The 22121-nt window shown below is 52.4% G+C and overlaps 1 protein-coding gene across 1 annotated transcript in view; it reads left to right on the top strand.

Annotated features, from left to right (window-relative positions):
• The window catches only part of LMNTD2 (lamin tail domain containing 2), a 46243-nt gene extending 24421 nt beyond the window's left edge, over nucleotides 1-21822 (top strand). Inside the window, exons 8-15 of the mRNA XM_038765375.1 lie at nucleotides 928-1142; nucleotides 3314-3392; nucleotides 3812-4058; nucleotides 5617-5739; nucleotides 9322-9557; nucleotides 9663-9835; nucleotides 14674-14753; nucleotides 21494-21822. Coding sequence (XP_038621303.1) covers nucleotides 928-1142; nucleotides 3314-3392; nucleotides 3812-4058; nucleotides 5617-5739; nucleotides 9322-9557; nucleotides 9663-9835; nucleotides 14674-14753; nucleotides 21494-21625 — 1285 coding nt within the window. The 3' untranslated portion in view covers nucleotides 21626-21822. The remainder of the gene's footprint in view (nucleotides 1-927; nucleotides 1143-3313; nucleotides 3393-3811; nucleotides 4059-5616; nucleotides 5740-9321; nucleotides 9558-9662; nucleotides 9836-14673; nucleotides 14754-21493) is intronic.
• The last annotated feature ends 299 nt before the right edge of the window (nucleotides 21823-22121 follow it).

Raw genomic sequence — 22121 nt, 5'->3', positions numbered from 1 at the left:
CATAGTAAGCGCTTAACAAATGCCATCATTTAGAACAATGCTTGGCACATAGTAAGCGCTTAACAAATGCCATCATTATTTAGAACAACGCTTGGCACATAGTAAGCGTTTAATAAATACCAACAGTGCTTGGAACATAGTAAGCGCTTAACAAATGCCATCATTATTTAGAACAATGCTTGACACAAAGTAAGCGCTTAACAAATGCCATCAATATTTAGAACAACGCTTGGCACATAGTAATAGTTTAATAAATACCAACAGTGCTTGGAATATAGTAAGCACTTAACAAATGCCTTCATTATTTAGAACAACGCTTGGTACATAGTAAGCGGTTAATAAATACCAACAGTGCTTGAAACACAGTAAGCGCTTAACAAATGCCATCATTATTTAGAACAACACTTGGCACATAGTAAGCGCTTAACAAATGCCATCATTATTTAGAACAACGCTTGGCACATTGTAAGCATTTAATAAATACCATTATTTTTATTATTATTGTTATTCTGCGCCAAGCACTGTTCTAAGCGCTGGGATGGATAGAAGCCAATGGGTTGGACACCCCCCGACTGGCCTCCGGGCCCTGCCGGTTCTCCGAGCGGACCCTTCCTCCTTAGAGAAGCAGCACGGCTCAGTGGAAAGAGCCCGGGCTTTGGAGTCCGAGGTCATGGGTTCAAATCACGGCTCCGCCAATTGTCAGCTGGGTGACTTTGGGCGAGTCACTTCACTTCTGCGGGCCTCAGTGACCTCATCTGGAAAATGGGGATGAAGACTGTGAGCCCCCTGTGGGACAACCTGATCACCTTGTTACCTCCCCAGCGATTGGAACAGTGCGCTGCACATAGTAAGCGCTTAATAAATGCCATTATTATTATTATTATTATTATTATTATTATTATTATTATTCCTCCCCTCGCCCTGCAGCCGAGAGCCGAGCAAGCTGAGCAGGAAGAAGGCCCGCGACAGGACCAGGAGCGTGGAATGGCGAATCCAGCCGCAGCGCGAGTCCAGCTCCTCCAGCATGGACGCCAACTGTTTGGACGTCCCCGAGCCCCACTCCTGGAGCGGCAAGACCCCTCTCTACACCCCCCGCGGCAGCAGTGGGCTGGACGCCCAGCCCAAAGCTGAAGAAGACCCCCGTGAGTCCTTACCGCCTTACCTCCTTCCCTTCCCCACAGCACCTGTATATATGTAGATATGCTTGTACATATTTATTACTCTATTTATTGATTTATTTTACTTGTACATATCTATTCTATTTATTTTATTTTGTTAGTATGCTTGGTTTTGTTCTCTGTCTCCCCCTCTTAGACTGTGAGCCCACTGTTGGGTGGGGACCGTCTCTATATGTTGCCAACTTGTACTTCCCAAGCGCTTAGTCCAGTGCTCTGCACACAGTAAGCGCTCAATAAATATGATTGATTGATTGATTGTACGGATTTATTGCTCTATTTATTGATTTATTTTACTTGTACATATCTATTCTATTTATTTTATTTTGTTAGTATGTTTGGTTTTGTTCTCTGTCTCCCCCTTTTAGACTATGAGCCCGCTGTTGGGTAGGGACTGTCTCTAGATGTTGCCAACTTGTCCTTCCCAAGCGCTTAGTACAGTGCTCTGCACACAGTAAGCGCTCAATAAATACGATTTACTGATTGATTGTATGGATTTATTACTCTATTTATTGATTTATTTTACTTGTATATATCTATTCTATTTCTTCTATTTGGTTAATATGTTTTGTTTTGTTGTCCGTCTCCCCCATCTAGACTGTGAGCCCACTGTTGGGTAGGGACCGTCTCTAGATGTTGCCAACATGTACTTCCCAAGCGCTTAGTCCAGTGCTCTGCACACAGTAAGCGCTCAATAAATACGATTGATTGATTGATTGTACGGATTTATTACTCTATTGATTTATTTTACTTGTACATATCTATTCTATTTCTTTTATTTGGTTAATATGTTTTGTTTTGTTGTCCATCTCCCCCTTCTAGCCTGTGAGCCTGCTGTTGGGTAGGGACCGTCTCTATATGTTGCCAACTTGTACTTCCCAAGCACTTAGTACAGTGCTCTGCACACAGTAAGCGCTCAATAAATACGATTGATTGATTGATTGATTGATGGGTAGGGACCGACTCTAGATGTTGCCAACTTGGACTTCCCAAGCGCTTAGTCCAGTGCTCTGCACACAGTAAGCGCTCAATAAATACGATTGATTGATTGATTGTTGGGTAGGGACCGTATCTAGATGTTGCCAACGTGTACTTCCCAAGCGCTTAGTACAGTGCTCTGCACACAGTAAGCGCTCAATAAATACAATTGATTGATTGATTGATTGTTGGGTAGGGACCGTCTCTAGATGTTGCCAACTTGGACTTCCCAGGCGCTTAGTCCAGTTCTCTGCACACAGTAAGCGCTCAATAAATACGATTGATTGATTGATTGTTGGGTAGGGATCGTCTCTAGATGTTGCCAACTTGGACTTCCCAAGCGCTTAATCCAGTGTTGTGCACACCGTAAGCACTCAATAAATACGATTGAATGAATGAATGAATGAGTCCCCATGGGAAGAGGGTGGGGATCTCTGGGGGGTCCCTGGCTCCCTTCTGCATCCTCTCCCAATCAATCAATCAATCAATCGTATTTATTGAGCGCTTACTGTGTGCAGAGCACTGTACTAAGCGCTTGGGAAGTACAAGTTGGCAACATATAGAGACAGTCCCTACCCAACAGTGGGCTCACGGTCTAGAAGGGGGAGACAGAGAACAAAACCAAACATACTAACAAAATAAAATAAATAGAACAGATATGTACAAGTAAGATAAATAAATAAATAAATAGAGTAATAAATCTGTACAAACATCTACACATCTATACAGGTGTTCTGGGGAAGGGAAGGAGGTAAGATGGGGGGATGGAGAGGGGGACGAGGGGGAGAGGAAGGAAGGGGCTCAGTCTGGGAAGGCCTCCTGGAGGAGGTGGGCTCTCAGTAGGGCCTTGAAGGAAGGAAGGGAGGAAGCATTATGGCTCAGTGGAAAGAGCCCGGGCTTTGGAGTTGGAGGTCACGGGTTCAAATCCCGGCTCTGCCAATTGTCAGCTGTGTGACTTTGGGCAAGTCTCTGTGGGCCTCAGTCACCTCATCTGGAAAATGGGGATTAAAACGGTGAGCCCCTCGTGGGACAACTTGATCATCTTGTAACCTCCCCAGTGCTTAGAACAGTGCTTTGCACATAGTAAGCGCTTAATAAATGCCATTATTATTATTATTATTCCCCGCCAACCTCTCCCCCGACCACCCTGTGGTGGGCAGACGTAGGCCAGCCAGCCGGAGCCCGGGCGGACGATGCCACCCAAGGAGCGGGCAGCCAGGACAACCTGTACCTGACCAGGTGAGGGGCTGGGTGGGGGGCCCAGGCCGCAGGGCCCGGTGACGTCTCTACCACTCCCCTCCCGCCGTCCTTCCCACCCCGTCCCACCCAGATGATTTAAGAAGCAGCGGGGGTCACCTTGGCAGCAGTTACAGGCTGAACTTGCTGCTCCTGGGACTCCCAATCAATCCATCAGTCCATCGGAGCAGAACCGGGGGAAATCTTTAGAATAATAATAATCATTCATTCATTCAATCATATTTATCGAGCGCTTACTGTGCGCAGAGCACTGGACTAAGCGCTTGGGAAGTCCAAGTTGGCAACATCTAGAGACGGTCCCCACCCAACAGTGGGCAGCCCTGGGGTTTGGAGAGGGGGGCCCGGGCCCCCGGAGGGGGTGGGTTCCGGGCTGCCTCAGTGTCCCCGCGCCCGCACCCCAGGAAGAAGAAGCAGCAGCAGCAGCAGCAGCAGGGGCGGCAGGGGCAGCAGCAGGGGCCGGCCGCCCCCGCCTGCCTCAAGATCCAGAAGGTGGACGAGAGGGGCAAGTTCATCCGGCTGCAGAACACGTCGGCGGAAAAGAGCGTCGACCTGGGCGGCCACACGCTCCAGCAGCGTCTGCACGGCTACCCCGTGGCCGTCTACCGCTTCCCTCCGCACACCCTGCTGCCCCCGGCCCACCACATCACTGTGAGCCCCAGAACGCCCTGCCCCTTCGCCCCTCGCCTCAATGGGAACAACCCCGGGCCTACCTCGGGGCGCCCATCACGGGCCTGGGCCTACCAGCGTGGCGGCCTGTTGGCTCCTGCCCATCACCCACCAGGAGCCGGGGGCCCTCCCTGGGGGTGGGGGGCGTCCTGAGAGGCGCCGGGGACCACTGTGATGGTCACCCGTCAACCTGCCCTCGGTCAGGCGAGGGAGAGGAGGAAAACAAGGCCCGTGCCCACCCGCCACGAGGCCCAGCCCCGCCTGGCCGAACCGTGGCGGGGGCGGCGGTGGGGGTCCGGGTACCACCGGGCGTATTTATTGAGCGCTTACTGTGTGCAGAGCACTGGACTAAGCGCTTGGAAAGTCCGAGTCGGCAGCATCTAGAGACGGTCCCTACCCAACAGCTGGCTCACAGTCTAGAAGGGGGAGACAATCAATCAATCAATCGTATTTATTGAGCGCTTACTGTGTGCGGACCACTGGACTAAGCGCTTGGGAAGTCCTAGTCAGCAGCATCTAGAGACGGTCCCTACCCAACAGCGGGCTCACAGGCTAGAAGGGGGAGACAATCAATCAATCAATCAATCAATCAATCGTATTTATTGAGCGCTTACTATGTGCGGACCACTGGACTAAGCACTTGGGAATTCCGAGTCAGCAGCATCTAGAGACGGTCCCTACCCAACAGCGGGCTCACAGTCTAGAAAGGGGAGACAATCAATCAATCAATTAATCAATCATATTTATTGAGCGCTTACTGTGTGCGGACCACTGGACTAAGCACTTGGGAAGTCTGAGTTGGCAGCATCTAGAGACGGTCCCTACCCAACAGCGGGCTCACAGTCTAGAAGGGGGAGACAATCAATCAATCAATCAATCGATCAATCGTATTTATTGAGCACTTACTGTGTGCGGAGCACTGGACTAAGCACTTGGGAAGTCCAAGTCGGCAGCATCTAGAGACGGTCCCTACCCAACAGCGGGCTCGTGGTCTAGAAGGGGGAGACAGACAACAAAGCAAAACAGATGAACAAAGTAAAATAAATAGAATAAATCTGTACCCGTTGTCTTTCCTTTTAGACTGTGAGCCCACTGTTGGGTAGGGACTGTCTCTAGATGTTGCCAATTTGTACTTCCCAAGCGCTTAGTCCAGTGCTCTGCACATAGTAAGCACTCAATAAATACGATTGATGATGATGATGATGATGACTGTCTCTGTATGTTGCCAACTTGTACTTCCCAAGCGCTCAGTCCAGTGCTCTGCACACAGTAAGCGCTCAATAAATACGATTGATGATGATGATGATGATGATGACTGTCTCTATATGTTGCCAACTTGTACTTCCCAAGTGCCTAGTCCAGTGCTCTGCACACAGTAAGCGCTCAATAAATACGATTGATGATGATGATGATGACTGTCTCTATATGTTGCCACCTTGTACTTCCCAAGCGCTTAGTCCAGTGCTCTGCACACAGTAAGTGCTCAATAAATACGACTGATTGATTGATTGATTGATATTGATTGATTTCCCCGGGTCAGGTGTGGGGGTCGGAAAGCAAGGCCCACCCCCACAAACGCTCGACGGACGTCACGACCTCGGGCCAGCAGACGTTTCGCAGCGGCCCGGGCTACACCTCCACCCTCGTGTCGCCCTGCGGAGAGGTGGGCACCGCGGGGGCGCGGAGGAGGGGGTCCCCATCCCGCCGGCCCTCGCCCCCCATTTCCCCTCTCCCCCTCCCCAAGCACACGCTCCCCGTAGGGACCGTCTCTATATGTTGCCAACTTGTACTTCCCAAGCGCTTAGTACAGTGCTCTGCACACAGTAAGCGCTCAATTCATATGATCGATTGATTGATTGATTGACGGTGCCCTCCCAGCCGGGGCCGGCCCTGCCCCTCCTGATTCACTCATTCAATCGCATTTAGTGAGCGCTTACTTTTTTTTAATGGCATCGATTAAGCACTTACTATGAGCAAAGCACTGTTCTAAGTGCTGGGGAGGTTACAAGGTGACCAGGTTGTCCCACGGGGGGCTCACAGTCTTATTTTACAGATGAGGGAACTGAGGCCCAGAGAAGTGACTTGCCCAAAGTCACACAATAACGGTTGGCGGAGACGGGATTTGAACCCACGACCTCTGACTCCAAAGCCCGGGCGCTTTCCACTGAGCCACGCTGCTTCTCTGTGTGCGGAGCGCTGGGCTAAGCGCTTGCAAGATGGTATATATTAAGTGCTTACTATGTGCCAAGCCCCCTTCTAAGCAGTGCGGTAGATATAGAGAAGCAGCGTGGCTCAGCGGAAAGAGCCCGGGCTTTGGAGTCAGAGGTCATGGGTTCAAATCCCGGCTCTGCCAACTGTCAGCTGTGTGACTTTGGGCAAGTCACTTCACTTCTCTGGGCCTCAGTTCCCTCATCTGTGAAATGGGGATTAAAACTGTGAGCCCCCTGTGGGACAACTTGATCACCTTGTAACCTCCCCCGGCGCTTAGAACAGTGCTTTGCACATAGTAAGCGCTTAACAAATGCCATCATCATCATATAGGGTAATCGGGTTGTCCCCTGTGGGGCTCACAGTCTCCATCCCCATTTTACAGATGAGGTCGCTGAGGCCCAGAGAAGTGAAGTGACTTGCCCGAGGTCACACAGCTGATGGGTCTGCTGCGTGACCTCGGGCAAGCCATTCCACTTCTCGGCCCCTCTGTTCCCTCGTCTGGAAAATGGGGATTATGAATAATCATAAAAAAATAATCATCGTGGCCTTTGTTAAGTGTTTGCTATAATAATGATGGCTCTGTTAAGTGCTTACTATGTGCAAAGCACTGTTCTGAGTACTGGGGAAGATACAGGTGATGAGGTTGTCCCCCCTGGGGCTCACAGTCTTCATCCCCATTTTACAGATGAGGTAACTGAGGCACAGAGAAGTGAAGTGACCTGCCCAGAGTCACACAGCTGACAAGTGGCGGAGCCGGGATTTGAACCCATGACCCCCGACTCCAAAGCCCGCGCTCTTTCCACTGAGCCACGCTGCTTCTCTAATCCCAGCTCTGCCACTTGCCTGTGGCGTGACCCGGGGTGAGTCCCTTCACTTGTGGCTCAGTAGGAAAGAGCCCGGGCTTTGGGTTCAAATCCCGGCTCCGCCAATTGTCAGCTGTGTGACTTTGGGCCAGTCACTTCACTTCTCTGGCCCTCAGTTCCCTCATCTGTAAAATGGGGATGAAGACTGTGAGCCCCCCGAGGGACAACCCGATCACCTTGTAACCTCCCCAGCGCTTAGAACAGTGCTTTGCACATAGTAAGCGCTTAATAAATGCCACCATTATTATGATTATTATTATTCCCTCGTCTGTAAAATGGGGTTTCCGCCTGTGAGCCCCACGTGGGACAGGGACCGGGTCCAACCTGATTAACTTGTCTCTGCCCCAGCGCTTCATACAGTGCCTGGCATGTAGAAGTGCTTAATCAATCAATCGTATTTATTGAGCGCTTACTGTGTGCAGAGCACTGGACTAAGCGCTTGGGAAGTCCAAGTTGGCAACATATAGAGACGGTCCCTACCCGACAAATAGCAGTTATTATGATTCCCAGGCCTGCGCACCCCGTCGCCCCGAGCCGAATCACCCGGCACGTGCTCCCGGTTGTTTGGTAACCCCCGCCGCGCTCAGAACAGTCCCCGAAGCGCTTAATGAACGCCGTCGTTATTACGATTCTGCTCCCTGACCCGCCAGCGGGAGAGGGTGGCACTCAGAGAGGCCTCAGAGAGGCGATGCCCCCTGACAAGGAAGCGGGGGGGCACGGGGTGGTGCAATTTGGGTTCCCCTCTGTGCCCACCCCAGGTCCTGAGCTGGTATCAGCCTCCCCGCCGCGCTCAGAACAGTCCCCGAAGCGCTTAACGAACGCCGTCGTTATTACGACTCCACTCCCTGACCCGCCAGCGGGAGAGGGTGGCACTCAGAGAGGCCTCAGAGAGGCGATGCCCCCTGGCAAGGAAGCAGGGGGCACGGGGTGGTTCAATTTGGGTTCCCCTCTGTGCCCACCCCAGGTCCTGAGCTGGTATCAGCCTCCCCACTGCGCTCAGAACAGTCCCCGAAGCGCTTTAACGAAAGCCGTCGTTAGTACGACTCCGCTCCCTGACCCGCCAACTGGAGAAGGTGGCGTTCAGAGAGGCCTCAGAGAGGCGATGCCCCCTGACAAGGAAGCGGGGGGCACGGGGTGGTTCAATTTGGGTTCCCCTCTGTGCCCACCCCAGGTCCTGAGCTGGTATCAGCCTCCCCGCCGCGCTCAGAACAGTCCCCGCAGCGCTTAACGAACGCCGTCGTTATTACGACTCCGCTCCCTGACCCGCCAGCGGGAGAGGGTGGCACTCAGAGAGGCCTCAGAGAGGCGATGCCCCCTGACAAGGAAGCGGGGGGCACGGGGTGGTGCAATTTGGGTTCCCCTCTGTGCCCACCCCAGGTCCTGAGCTGGTATCAGCCTCCCCGCCGTGCTCAGAACAGTCCCCGCAGCGCTTAACGAACGCCGTCGTTATTACGACTCCGCTCCCTGACCCGCCGGCGGGAGAGGCTGGCGCTCAGAGAGGCGATGCCCCCCGGCAAGGAAGCGGGGGGCACGGGATGGTTCAACTTGGCTTCCCCTCTGTGCCCACCCCAGGTCCTGAGCTGGTATCAGCCTCCCCGCCGCGCTCAGAACAGTCCCCGAAGCGCTTAACGAACGCTGTCGTTATTACGACTCCGCTCCCTGACCCGCCAGCGGGAGAGGGTGGCACTCAGAGAGGCCTCAGAGAGGCGATGCCCCCTGACAAGGAAGCGGGGGGCACAGAGTGGTTCAATTTGGGTTCCCCTCTGTGCCCACCCCAGGTCCTGAGCTGGTATCAGCCTCCCCGCCGCGCTCAGAACAGTCCCCAAAGAAGCGCTTAACGAACGCCGTCGTTAGTACGACTCCGCTCCCTGACCCGCCGGCGGGAGAGGCTGGCGCTCAGAGAGGCGATGCCCCCCGGCAAGGAAGCAGGGGGCACGGGATGGTTCAACTTGGCTTCCCCTCTGTGCCCACCCCAGGTCCTGAGCTGGTATCAGCCTCCCCGCCGCGCTCAGAACAGTCCCCGAAGCGCTTAACGAACGCCGTCGTTAGTACGACTCCGCTCCCTGACCCGCCGGCGGGAGAGGCTGGCGCTCAGAGAGGCGATGCCCCCTGGCAAGGAAGCGGGGGGCACGGGATGGTTCAACTTGGCTTCCCCTCTGTGCCCACCCCAGGTCCTGAGCTGGTATCAGCCTCCCCACCGGCAGACGGAGGCCGCCCGGGCCTTCAGCGACAACGTGGACCTTTCCGTCGACCGCTTCCCCTTATCCCGGGAATCCTGGGAGTCCTGGGCGTCCCAGGGGTCCCGGGAGTCGGGGAGCGTCAGCCTGGTCCGGGCGGCGGGCGCCGTCAGGAGGAGCAGGCCCAGGACCCAGGCCCAGGAAGGCCAGGCCGGAGCCCGTCCCGCCGGGTACGGCCGAGGGGCCTACGGGCCGGCGCTGGAGGGGGCAGGGGACGGGGCGCACCCCCTTCCCGCCCTTTTTGAGACCCCCATGCCACCCCTTGCCACCCCCAGCTCCGCCACCTGCGGGCACAAGGTCCAGAAGCGCTTCTCCCCGCTCAGCCTGCCCACCCAAAGGAGCCCGCGCTGCTCCTTCTGCGAGAACAAGAAGCGGCACAGCCTCGGCTCCGACGCCGCCGTCACCTCCGACGACCTGCTCAGCTCCATGGGGCTCCCGGTCATCCCAGGTCCGGCTCCCGGATGCCGGGGTGGGGGGTCGGGGGTGGCGGCGATAACAAGAAATAGGAACAATGTTGGGATTTGGTAATAATAATAATAATAATGGCATTTAGTAAGCACTTACTATGTGCCAAGCACTGTTCTAAGCACCGGGGAGGTCACACGATGATCAGGTTGCCCCACTGGGGGCTCACAGTCTTCATCCCCATTTTCCAGATGAGGTACTGAGGCCCAGAGAAGTGAAGTGACTCTCCCAAAGTCACACAGCAGACAAGGGGCAGAGCTGGGATTAGAACCCATGACCACTGACTCCCAAGCCCGGTTCTTTCCACTAAGCCATGCTGCTTCTCTAAGAGTAATTATGGCATTTGTTGAGCGCTTACTATGTGCCAAGCACTGTTCTAAGCACTATGGGCGATACAAGGTGATCAGGTTGTCCCATGTAGGGCTCACAGTCTTCATCCCCATTTTCCAGATGAGGGAACTGAGGCCCAGAGAAGTGACTCTCCCAAAGTCACACGGCAGACAAGTGGCAGAGCAGGGATTAGAACCCATGACCTCTGACTCCCAAGCCCGGGTTCTTTCCACCAAGCTACACTGCTTCTCTAAGAGTAATGATGGTATTTGTTAAGCGCTTACTATGTGCCAAGCACTGGTCTGAGCGCTGGGGAAGAGACAAGGTAATCGGGTTGTCCCATGCAGGGCTCACAGTCTTCATCCACATTTTCCAGATGAGGCAACTGAGGCCCAGAGAAGTGACTCTCACAAAGTCACACAGCAGACAAGTGACAGAGCCGGAATTAGAACCCATGATCTCTGACTCCCAAGCCAGGTTCTTTCCGCTAAGCCACGGTGCTTCTCTAAGAGTAATGATGGTATTTGTTGAGTGCTTACTATGTGCCAAGCACGGTTCTGAGCGCTGGAGAAGAGACGAGGTAATCAGGTTGTCCCACGCAGGGCTCCCAATCTTCATCCCCATTTTCCAGATGAGGCAACTGAGGCCCAGAGAAGTGACTCTCCCAAAGTCACACAGCAGACAAGTGGCAGAGCCGGGATTAGAACCCATGACCACTGACTCCCAAGCCCGGTTCTTTCCACTAAGCCATGCTGCTTCTCTAAGAGTAATGATGGTATTTGCTGAGCGCTTACTACGTGCCAAGCACTGTTCTAAGCACTATGGGCGATACAAGGTGATCAGGTTGTCCCATGTAGGGCTCCCAGTCTTCATCCCCGTTTTCCAGATGAGGCGACTGAGGCCCAGAGAAGTGACTCGCCCAAAGTCACACGGCAGACAAGTGGCAGAGCAGGGATTAGAACCCATGACCTCTGACTCCCAAGCCCGGGTTCTTTCCACTAAGCCACGCTGCTTCTCTAATAGTAATGATGGTATTTCTTGAGCGCTTACTATGTGCCAAGCACTGTTCTAAGCGCTAGGGAACAGACAAGGTAATCGGGTTGTCCCACGCAGGGCTCCCAGTCTTCATCCCCATTTTCCAGATGAGGCGACTGAGGCCCAGAGAAGTGACTCTCCCAAAGTCACACAGCAGACAAGTGGCAGAGCTGGGATTAGAACCCATGACCTCCGACTCCCAAGCCCGGGTTCTTTCCACTAAGCCACGCTGCTTCTCTAAGAGTAATGATGGTATTTGTTGAGCGCTTACTATGTGCCAAGCACTGTTCTAAGCGCTGGGGGAGAGACAAGGTGATCAGGTTGTCCCACGTAGGGCTCCCAGTCTTCATCCCCATTTTCCAGATGAGGCAACTGAGGCCCAGAGAAGTGACTCTCCCAAAGCCACACAGCAGGCAAGTGGCAGAGCCGGGATTAGAACCCATGACCTCTGACTCCCAAGCCCGGGCTCTTTCCACTAAGCCACGCTGCTTCTCTAAGAGTAATGATGGTATTTGTTGAGTGCTTACTATGTGCCAAGCACTGTTCTAAGCACTGGGGGAGAGACAAGGTGATCAGGTTGTCCCACGTAGGGCTCCCAGCCTTCATCCCCATTTTCCAGATGAGGTCACTGAGGCCCAGAGAAGTGAAGGGACTTGCCCGAGGTCACCCAGCTGACAAGCGGCAGCGCCGGGATTAGAACTCATGACCTCTGACTTCCGAGCCCAGGATCTTTCCGCGGAGCCACGCAGCTTCTCAACCCACGCTGCTTCTCGTGGTAGAAGCATCAGAAGCGATGATGGTAGAGAAGCAGCGTGGCAGAAGCAGGCGGACGTGGGTTCGAATCCGGCTCCGCCACTTGCCTGCTGGGTGACCTTGGGCAAGTCGCTTCACTTCCCCGGGCCTCGGTTCCCTCATCTGGAAAATGGGGATGGAGACCGTGAGCCCCACGTGGGGCAGGGACTGTGTCCAACCCGACTGGCTTGGACCCACCCCGGCGCTTAGTAAGGTCCCTGGCACATAGTAAGCACCTAACAAATACCACAATTATTATTATTCATTCATTCATTCATTCGATCGTATTTATTGAGCGCTTACGGTGTGCAGAGCACTGGACTAAGCGCTTGGAAAGTCCAATTCAGCAGTAAAGAGAGACCATCGCTGCCCACAGCGGGCTCTCAGTCTAGAAGGGGGGGAGACGGACATCAAAACAAGTAAATGGGTATCAATATTAATAAATAGCACAATAGATAATAATAATAATGGTATTTGCTAAGCGCTTACTATGTCCCGAGCACTGTTCTAAACAAAGCATTGTTAATGATGGCATTTATTAAGCGCTTACTATGTGCAAAGCACTGTTCTAAGCGCTGGGGAGGTAACAAGGTGATGAGGTTGTCCCACAGAGGGCTCACACTCTTCATCCCCCTTTTACAGATGAGGTAACGGAGGCACAGAGAATAATAATAATAATAATAATAATGGCATTTATTAAGCACTTACTATGTGCAAAGCACTGTTCTAAGCGCTGGGGAGGTAACAAGGTGATGAGGTTGTCCCACAGGGGGTCACACTCTTAATCCCCCTTTTACAGATGAGGTAACTGAGGCACAGAGAATAATAATAATAATAATAACGGCATTTATTAAGCACTTACTATGTGCAAAGCACTGTTCTAAGCGCTGGGGAGGTAACAAGGTGATGAGGTTGTCCCACAGGGGGTTCACACTCTTAATCCCCCTTTTACAGATGAGGTAACTGAGGCACAGAGAATAATAATAATAATAATAATAATGGCATTTATTAAGCGCTTACTATGTGCAAAGCACTGTTCTAAGCGCTGGGGAGGTAACAAGGTGATGAGGTTGTCCCACAGGGGGCTCACACTCTTAATCCCCCTTTTACAGATGAGGTAACTGAGGCCCAGAGAATAATAATAATAATAATAATAATGGCATTTATTAAGCACTTACTATGTGCAAAGCACTGTTCTAAGCGCTGGGGAGGTAACAAGGTAACGAGGTTGTCCCACAGGGGGTTTACACTTTTAATCCCCCATTTACAGATGAGGTAACTGAGAAGTGAAGCGACTCGCCCAAAGTCACACAGCTGACAGTTGGCGGAGCCGGGATTTGAACCCATGACCTCTGACTCCAAAGCCCGGGCTCTTTCCACTGAGCCACGCTGCTTCCCACTTGTCTGCTGGGTGACCTCGGGCCAGTCACTTCACTTCTCTGGGCCTCAGTAGATCCCATCTGGTAAATGGGGATGAAGACTGAGCCCCACCTGGGCCAGGGACTGTGTCCAACCCGATTTGCCTGTATCTGCCCCCATTGCCTAGTACAGTGCCTGCTATATAGTAAGTGCTTAACAAATACAATAATAATAATAATGATTATTATTATTCATTCATTCAATCGTATTAATTGAGTGCTTACTGTGTGCAGAGCACTGTACTAAGCGCTTGGGAAGTACAAGTTGGCAACATATAGAGACGGTCCCTACCCATTATTGCTAATAAATGAGAGACGGGGACAGAAGCGGTGTGCGGCCGGGGAGGGGGGGATCGATCAATCAATCAATCAATCGTATTTATTGAGCGCTTACTTTGTGCAGAGCACTGTACTAAGCGCTTCGGAAGGACAAGTTGGCAACATATAGAGACAGTCCCTACCCAACAGTGGGCTCACAGTCTAAAAAGATGATGATGATGATGGCATTTGTTAAGCGCTTACTATCAATCAATCAATCGTATTTATTGAGCGCTTACTATGTGCAGAGCACTGTACTAAGCACTTGGGAAGTACAAATTGGCATCACATAGAGACAGTCCCTAACCAACAGTGGGCTCACAGTCTAATAGGGGGATTACTATGTGCAAAGCACTGTTCTAAGCGCTGGGGGGGATACAAGGTGATCAGGTTGTCCCACGTGGGGCTTACAGTCATCATCCCCATTTTACAGATGAGGTAACTGAGGCTCCGAGAAGTTAAGTGACTTGCCCAAGGTCACACAGCAGACATACGGCAGAGCCGGGACTCGAACCCATGACCTCTGATTCCAAAGCCCAGGCTCTTTCCACTGAGCCACGAAGAAAGGGCGACACAGGAGTGGGAGAAGATGAAAGGAGGGCTCAATCAGGGAAGGCCTCTGGGAGGAGATAATAATGATGGTATAATAATGGTATATAGAATATAATGCGTGCGTCTACTATGTGCTAAGCACTGTTCTGAGCGCTGGCTGGATCTTGGCTGATGGGGACAGGCCTCGGCCAGGGTTGGGGGGCTGGGGGAAGGGGGCCTGCTTGGACTGTGAGCCCACTGTTGGGTAGGGACCGTCTCTAGATGTTGCCAACTTGGACTTCCCAAGCGCTTAGTCCAGTGCTCTGCACTCAGTAAGCGCTCAATAAATACGATTGATTGATTGATTGATTTGTGTAATGGCTGGTCCATCCTGCAGAGACCCTGTCCAGTCAGCCCTCCCTGCAGAGTGATGATCACCTCGGGCCGGGGGGCTCCGACCTGAAGCTGCCCCCTGTGGTGAGTGGGGGGTCCTTGGGGGGGTCTGGGGGGTCGGGGGGGGGTCCGGGGGGGTCCGGGGGGGGGGGCCTTGGGGGTCCGGGGGGCCGAGGGGAGGGGGCCGCAGCAGGGGCTGGGCCCGGGGGGGGGGGGGATGTAGGGGGGCTGTGGAGGTGGGTAGGACGGGGTTAATTCATAAGCATCTGGGATTCAATGGGCTGGGGTGTGTGTGTGTGTGTGTGTGTCTGTGTGTGTGTGTGTGGGGGGGGACACCAAAATCCAGAGGTGTCCTGGATTCAGTGGGCTGGGGGTGTGTGTGTGGCTGTGTGTGTGGCTGTGTGTGTGTGTCTGTGTATTGAACCAAAATTCAGAGGCGTCCTGGATTCAGTGGGCTGGGGGGTGTGGGGGGGGTGTCTGTGTGTGTGTCTGTGTATTGGACCAAAATCCAGAGGCGTCCTGGATTCAATGGGCTGGGGGTGTGTGTGTGTGTGTGTTTGTGTGGGTCTGTGTATTGGACCAAAATCCAGAGGCATCCTGGATTCAATGGGCTCTGTGCGTGTGCATATGTGTGTGTGTATATCTGTGCCTGTGTATTGGATCAAAATTCATAGGTGTCCTGGATTCAATGGGCTCTGTGTGTGTGTGTGTGTGTCTGTGTGTCTGTGTGTGTGTGTGTGTGTGTGTCTGTGTACTAGACCAAAATCCATAGGCATCCTGGATTCAATGACCTGGGTGTGGGGTGGGGGGTGTGTGTGTGTCTGTGTCTGTGTGTCAGTGTATTGGACCAAAATCCAGAGGCGTCCTGGATTCAATGGTCTGGGTGTGTGTGTTTGCATATGTGTGTGTGTGTGTGTGTGTGTGTGTGTGTATTGGACCAAAATCCATAAGTGTCCTGGATTCAATGGACTCTGTGTGTGTGTGTGTGTGTGTGTGTGTATTGGACCAAAATCCATAGGTGTCCTGGATTCAATGGGGTGTGTGTGTGTGTGTGTGTGTGTGTGTGTGTGTGTATTGGACCAAAATCCATAGGCGTCCTGGATTCAATGGGTGTGTGTGTGTGTGTGTGTGTGTGTGTGTGTGTGTGTGTGTGTGTGTGTGTGTGTGTGTGTGAAACTGCATGGCCTAGTGGGTAGCCCCCAAGCCTGGGAGACAGAAGGTCCCGGGTTCTAATCCGGGCTCCGCCACCTGTCTGCCGTGTGACCTTGGGCCGGTCACTTACCTGCCCTGGGCCTCGATGGCCTCATCTGTCAAATGGGGACGGAGACCGGGAGCCCCACGGGGGACGAGAGTGACCCCAACCAACCCGATTAGCCTCTATCCCCCCCCCCCCCAACAGCGCTTAGTACGCTGCCTGGCCCTCAGCAAGCGCTTAACAAATCCCATCATTATTATTATTATTACTATTAATGGGGCAAATTCCTAGGCACCCTGAATTCAATGGGGCTGATGGGGGCGGGGGGTGGGCGGGGGGACGCAAGTTCATAACAATAATAATCATAATAATAATAATAATAATCATGGCATTCGTTGAGCGCTTACTATTCATTCATTCATTCAATCATATTGATTGATTGATTGATTGAGCGCTTACTATTCATTCATTCATTCAATCATATTTATTGATTGATTGAGCGCTTACTATTCATTCATTCATTCAATCATATTTATTGATTGATCGATTGAGCGCTTACTATTCATTCATTCATTCAATCATATTTATTGATTGATTGATTTATTGAGCGCTTACTATTCATTCATTCATTCAATCATATTTATTGATTGATTGATTGAGCGCTTACTATTCATTCATTCTTTCAATCATATTGATTGATTGATTGATTGAGCGCTTACTATTCATTCATTCATTCAATCATATTTATTGATTGATTTATTGATTAATTGATTTATGGAGCACTTACAGTGTGCAGAGCACTGTACTAAGCGCTTGGGAAGTAGAAGTTGGCAACGACTTGTGCCAAGCGCTGTTCTAAGACCCCCTGGATTGAGTGCGGCCCCCCAGGGAAAGTCAGACGAGCCCCCCTCCCCTTTCCCCGGGGCTCGCCTGACCCCCGACCCCCAAAAGCACAGCAGACCCTACTCTAAACAGCATTGACTATTAATTGGTCACCTAATAGAGAAGCAGCGTGGCTCAGTGGCAAGAGCCCGGGCTTTGGAGCCTGAGGTCATGGGTTCAAATCCCGCCTCCGCCATCTGCGTGACTTTGGGTAAGTCACTTCGCTTCTCTGGGCCTCAGTTCCCTCACCTGTAAAAGGGGGATCAATCAATCAATCATATTTATTGAGCGCTTACTGTGTGCAGAGCATTGGACTAAGCACTTGGGAAGTACAAGTTGGCAACATATAGAGGCCGTGAGCCCCACATGGGACAACCTGATCACCTTGTATCCCCCCCACAGCGCTTAGAACAGTGCTTGGCATATAGTAAGCGCTTAACAAATGCCATCATCATCATTATTATTATTATTATTATTATTATTATTATTATTATTATTATTATTATTAAAAACAGATGGGTGGCACGCAGACAGATGGACTGCCCCCGCCTCTCCGTTCCTGCCCTTCTGAGCCCGTCTTCCATCTCACTTCTGCCTCTGTCAATCAATCGATTAATGGTATTTATTGAGCACTCACTAGGTACAGGGCACTATACTGAGCAGTGGGGAGAAGAAGCGGCGTGGCTCGGTGGAAAGACTGTGAGCCCGCTCTTCTAGACTGTGAGCCCGCTGTGGGGTAGGGGCCATCTCTATATGTTGCCAACTTGTACTTCCCAAGCGCTTAGTACAGTGCTCTGCACACAGTAAGCGCTCAATAAATATGATTGAATGAATGAATGAATGAATGAATGAAAGAGCCCAGGTTTTGGACTCAGAGGTCATGGGTTCAAATCCCGGCTCCACCTCTTAATAATAATAATAATAATGACATTTATTAAGCACTTACTATGTGTAAAGCACTGTTCTAAGCGCTGGGGAATAAGCGCAGGCGAATAATTGGGGTATTTGTGAAGCACTTAGGGAGTCATATTTCTTGAGCGGTTATTGTGGGCAGAGAACAGGAGGCCTTCCCAGACTGAGCCCCTTCCTTCCTTCCTCTCCCCCTCGTCCCCCTCTCCATCCCCCCAATCTTACCTCTTTCCCTTCCCCACAGCACCTGTATATATGGATAGATGTTTGTACAGATTTATTACTCTATTTTTTTATTTATTTTACTTGTGCATACCTATTCTATTTATTTTATTTTGTTAGTATGTTTGGTTTTGTTCTGTCTCCCCCTTTTAGACTGTGAGCCCACTGTTGGGTAGGGACTGTCTCTAGATGTTGCCAATTTGTACTTCCCAAGCGCTTAGTACAGTGCTCTGCACATAGTAAGCGCTCAATAAATACAATTGATGATGATGATGATGATGATGGGGAGGTTACAAGGTGATCAGGTTGACCCACGGGGGGCTCACCGTCTTAACCCCCATTTTACAGATGAGGGAACTGAGGCTCAGAGAAGTGAAGTGACTTGCCCAGAGTCACCCAGCTGACAATGGGCAGAGCCAGGATTTGAACCCATGACCTCTGACTCCAAAACCCAGGCTCTTTCCACTGAGCCACGCTGCTTCTCCTGCTTGTCAGCTGGGTGACTTGGGGCAAGTCACTTCACCTCTCTGGGCCTCAGTTTACCTCATCTGTAAAATGTGAGCCCACTGTTGGGTAGGGACCGTCTCTATATGCTGCCACTTGTACTTCCCAAGCGCTTAGTACAGTGCTGTACACACAGTAAGCGCTCAATAAGTAAATACGATTGAATGAATGAATGAATGAATAAAATGGGGATGAAGACTGTGAGCCCCCCGTGGGACAACTTGATCACCTTGTATCCTCCCCAGCGCTTAGAACAGTGTTTGGCACATAGTAAGTGCTTAACCAATACCATTATTATTATTATTTTTATTATTATTATACAACAAAATTAGCAGACACAGTCCCCACCCATCACAGGCTTACAGTTCATTCATTCATTCAACCGTATTTATTGAGCGCTTACTGCGTGCAGAGCTCTGTACTACCCGCGGGAAGTACAATTGGGCAACAGATAATAATAATGATGGCATTTATTAAGCGCTTACTATGTGCCAAGCACTGTTCTAAGCGCTGGGGAGGTTACAAGGTGATCAGGTTGTCCCACAGGGGGCTCACAGTCTTCATCCCCATTTGACAGATGAGGGAACTGAGTCACAGAGAACAATAATAATAGTAATGATGGCATTTGTTAAGCGCTTACTATGTGCCAAGCACTGTTCTAAGCGCTGGGGAGGTTACAAGGTGATCAGGTTGTCCCACCGGGGGCTCACAGTCTTCATCCCCATTTTCCAGATGAGGGAACTGAGGCACAGAGAACAATAATAATAGTAATGATGGCATTTGTTAAGCGCTTACTATGTGCTGAGCACTGTTCTAAGTGCTGGGGAAGTTACAAGGTGATCAGGTTGTCCCACGGGGGGCTCACAGTCTTCATCCCCATTTTCCAGATGAGGGAACTGAGGCCCACAGAAGTGAAGTGACTTGCCCAAAGTCACCCAGCTGACAATTGGCGGAGCTGGGATTTGAACCCATGACCTCTGACTCCAAAGCCCGGGCTCTTTCCACTGCGCCACGCTGCTTCTCTAGAAGGGGGAGACAGACAACATTCATTCATTCCATCGTATTTATTGAGCGCTTACTGTGTGCAGAGCACTGGACTAAGCGCTTGGGAAGTCCAAGTTGGCAACATAGAGAGACGGTCCCTACCCAGCAATGGGCTCACAGTCTAGAAGGGGGAGACAGCCAACATTCATTCATTCCATTGTATTTATTGAGTGCTCACTTTGTGCAGAGCACTGTACTAAGCGCTTGGGAAGTCCGAGTCGGCAACATCTAGAGACGGTCCCTACCCAACAGCGGGCTCACAGCCTAGAAGGGGGAGACAGAGAACACCACAAAACAAAGCAAGTCAACAGGAAAATCTAGTTGAATCTGTCTGTGCCCCCCTGTCACCCCTCCGTGTGCCACCCTGTCTTTGCTCCATCTGTTTACATGCCACCCCATCCACACTCCATGTCCGTGTGCCACCGTCTTCGCTCCATCTGTTTACACACCATCCCGTCCACACTCCATGTCTATGTGCCACCCTGTCTTCGCTCCATCTGTTTACATGCCACCCCATCCACATTCCACGTCCGTGTGCCACCATCTTCGCTCCATCTGTTTACATACCATCCCGTCCACACTCCATGTCTATGTGCCACCCTGTCTTCGCTCCATCTGTTTACGTGCCACCCCATCCACACTCCACGTCCGTGTGCCACCGTCTTCGCTCCATCTGTTTACATGTCATCCCGTCCACACTCCATGTCTATGTGCCACCCTGTCTTTGCTTCATCTGTTTACATGCCACCCCGTCTGCACTCCATGTTCGTGTGCCACCCTGTCTTCGCTCCACCTGTTTACGCGCCACCCCGTCTGCACTCCATGTCTGTGAGCCACCCTGTCCTCACTTCATCTGTCCATCAGCCACCCTCTCCTCACTCCATCCGCTTACGTGCCACACCATCCACACTCCATGTCCGTGTGCCACCGTCTTCGCTCCACCTGTTTACATGCCATCCCATCCACACTCCATGTCTATGTGCCACTGTCTTCGCTCCATCAGTTTACGTGCCACCCTGTCCACACTCCATGTCTGTGTGCCACCATCCTCACTCCATCTGTTTACATGCCACCTCGTCCACACTCCATTTGTGAGCCACCCTGTCTTCGCTCCATCTGTTTACGTGCCACCCCGTCCACACTCCATGTTTGTGAGCCACCCTGTCCTCACTCCATCTGTTTACATGCCACCCCATCCACACTCCATGTCCGTGTGCCACCCTGTCTTTGCTCCATCAGTTTACATGCCACCCCGTCCACACTCCATGTCCGTGTGCCACCATCTTCGCTCCATCTGTTTAACGTGCCATCCCGTCCACACTCCATGTCTATGTGCCACCCTGTCTTTGCTCCATCTGTTTACATGCCACCCCATCCACACTCCATGTCCGTGTGCCACCCTGTCTTTGCTCCATCTGTTTACATGCCACCCCATCCACACTCCATGTCCGTGTGCCACCCTGTCTTTGCTCCATCTGTTTACATGCCACCCCATCCACACTCCATGTCCGTGTGCCACCATCTTTGCTCCATCTGCTTACATCCCATCCCATCCACACTCCATGTCTATGTGCCACCCTGTCTTTGCTCCATCTGTTTACGTGCCACCCCATCCACACTCCACGTGCCACCGTCTTCGCTCCATCTGTTTACATGCCACCCCATCCACACTCCATGTCCGTGTGCCACCATCCTCACTCCATCTGTTTACACACCATCCCGTCCACACTCCATGTCCGTGTGCCACCCTGTCTTCGCTCCATCTGTTTACATGCCACCCCATCCACACTCCACGTCCGTGTGCCACCGTCTTCGCTCCACCTGTTTACGCGCCACCCCGTCCACACTCCATGTCTATGTGCCACCCTGTCCTCACTTCATCTGCCCGCCAGCCACCCTCTCCTCACTCCACCCTCTTACGTGCCACCCCGCCCACACTCCACACACGTGCGCCACCCAGTCCTCCGTCCGCCCGCGTGCCACCTTACCCACTCCGCGCTCGTCCTGGGGCAGGGTGGCCTCCCGGAGGGCAGGCCGGCGGGCGCTGAGGCCGGGCACTGCCCCGCAGGGCTACGGGAAGCGGCTGGACCTGTCGGGCCCGTTGGTGGCCCTCACCACCCAGAAGACGGCCCAGAGCAAGTACGGCTTCAAGGCGCTCACCTACCTGCCCATCACCAACGAGCTCCGGGCCAGAGTGTGATGGCCGGCCCGGGCCCCCGACGCGCCGGGCCCTCGCGTGCCAACTGTCCAACAGAAGCCATGGGTGGCACCGCCCGCCGCACCGCACTGCCAGTTGTGTTGTTGTCCGGTTGCGGGGCCGGAGGGGAAGGGGGCGGCTCGCCAATCCCCGCTCCCGGGAAGCGGAAGGCCCTGGCTTCCACCCCACGTGTCCGCGGCGCGACCTCGGGCCCATCCTCGGGTCCCTCGGCTGGAAAATAACAACAACAACAGCATTTATTAAGCGCTTAGTCCAGCGCTCTGCACATAGTAAGCGCTCAATAAATACGATTGATGATTAAGCGCTCAATAAATACGATTGATGACTAAGCGCTTACTAGGTGCCAAGCACTGCTCTAAGCGGAAAATCACAACAACAGCCGCATTTATGAAGCGCTTGCTAGGGGCCAGAGCGCTGGCGAGGCTCCAGGGTGATCAGGTTGTCCCACGGGGGGCTCACGGTCTTCATCCCCATTTTC

This window comes from Tachyglossus aculeatus, chromosome 22 (assembly GCF_015852505.1).
Source record: "Tachyglossus aculeatus isolate mTacAcu1 chromosome 22, mTacAcu1.pri, whole genome shotgun sequence".
In the NCBI taxonomy this organism is placed as follows: domain Eukaryota; kingdom Metazoa; phylum Chordata; class Mammalia; order Monotremata; family Tachyglossidae; genus Tachyglossus; species Tachyglossus aculeatus.
The sequence above is the reverse complement of the archived record's forward strand: the minus strand, read 5'-3'. Positions and strand labels throughout refer to the sequence as shown.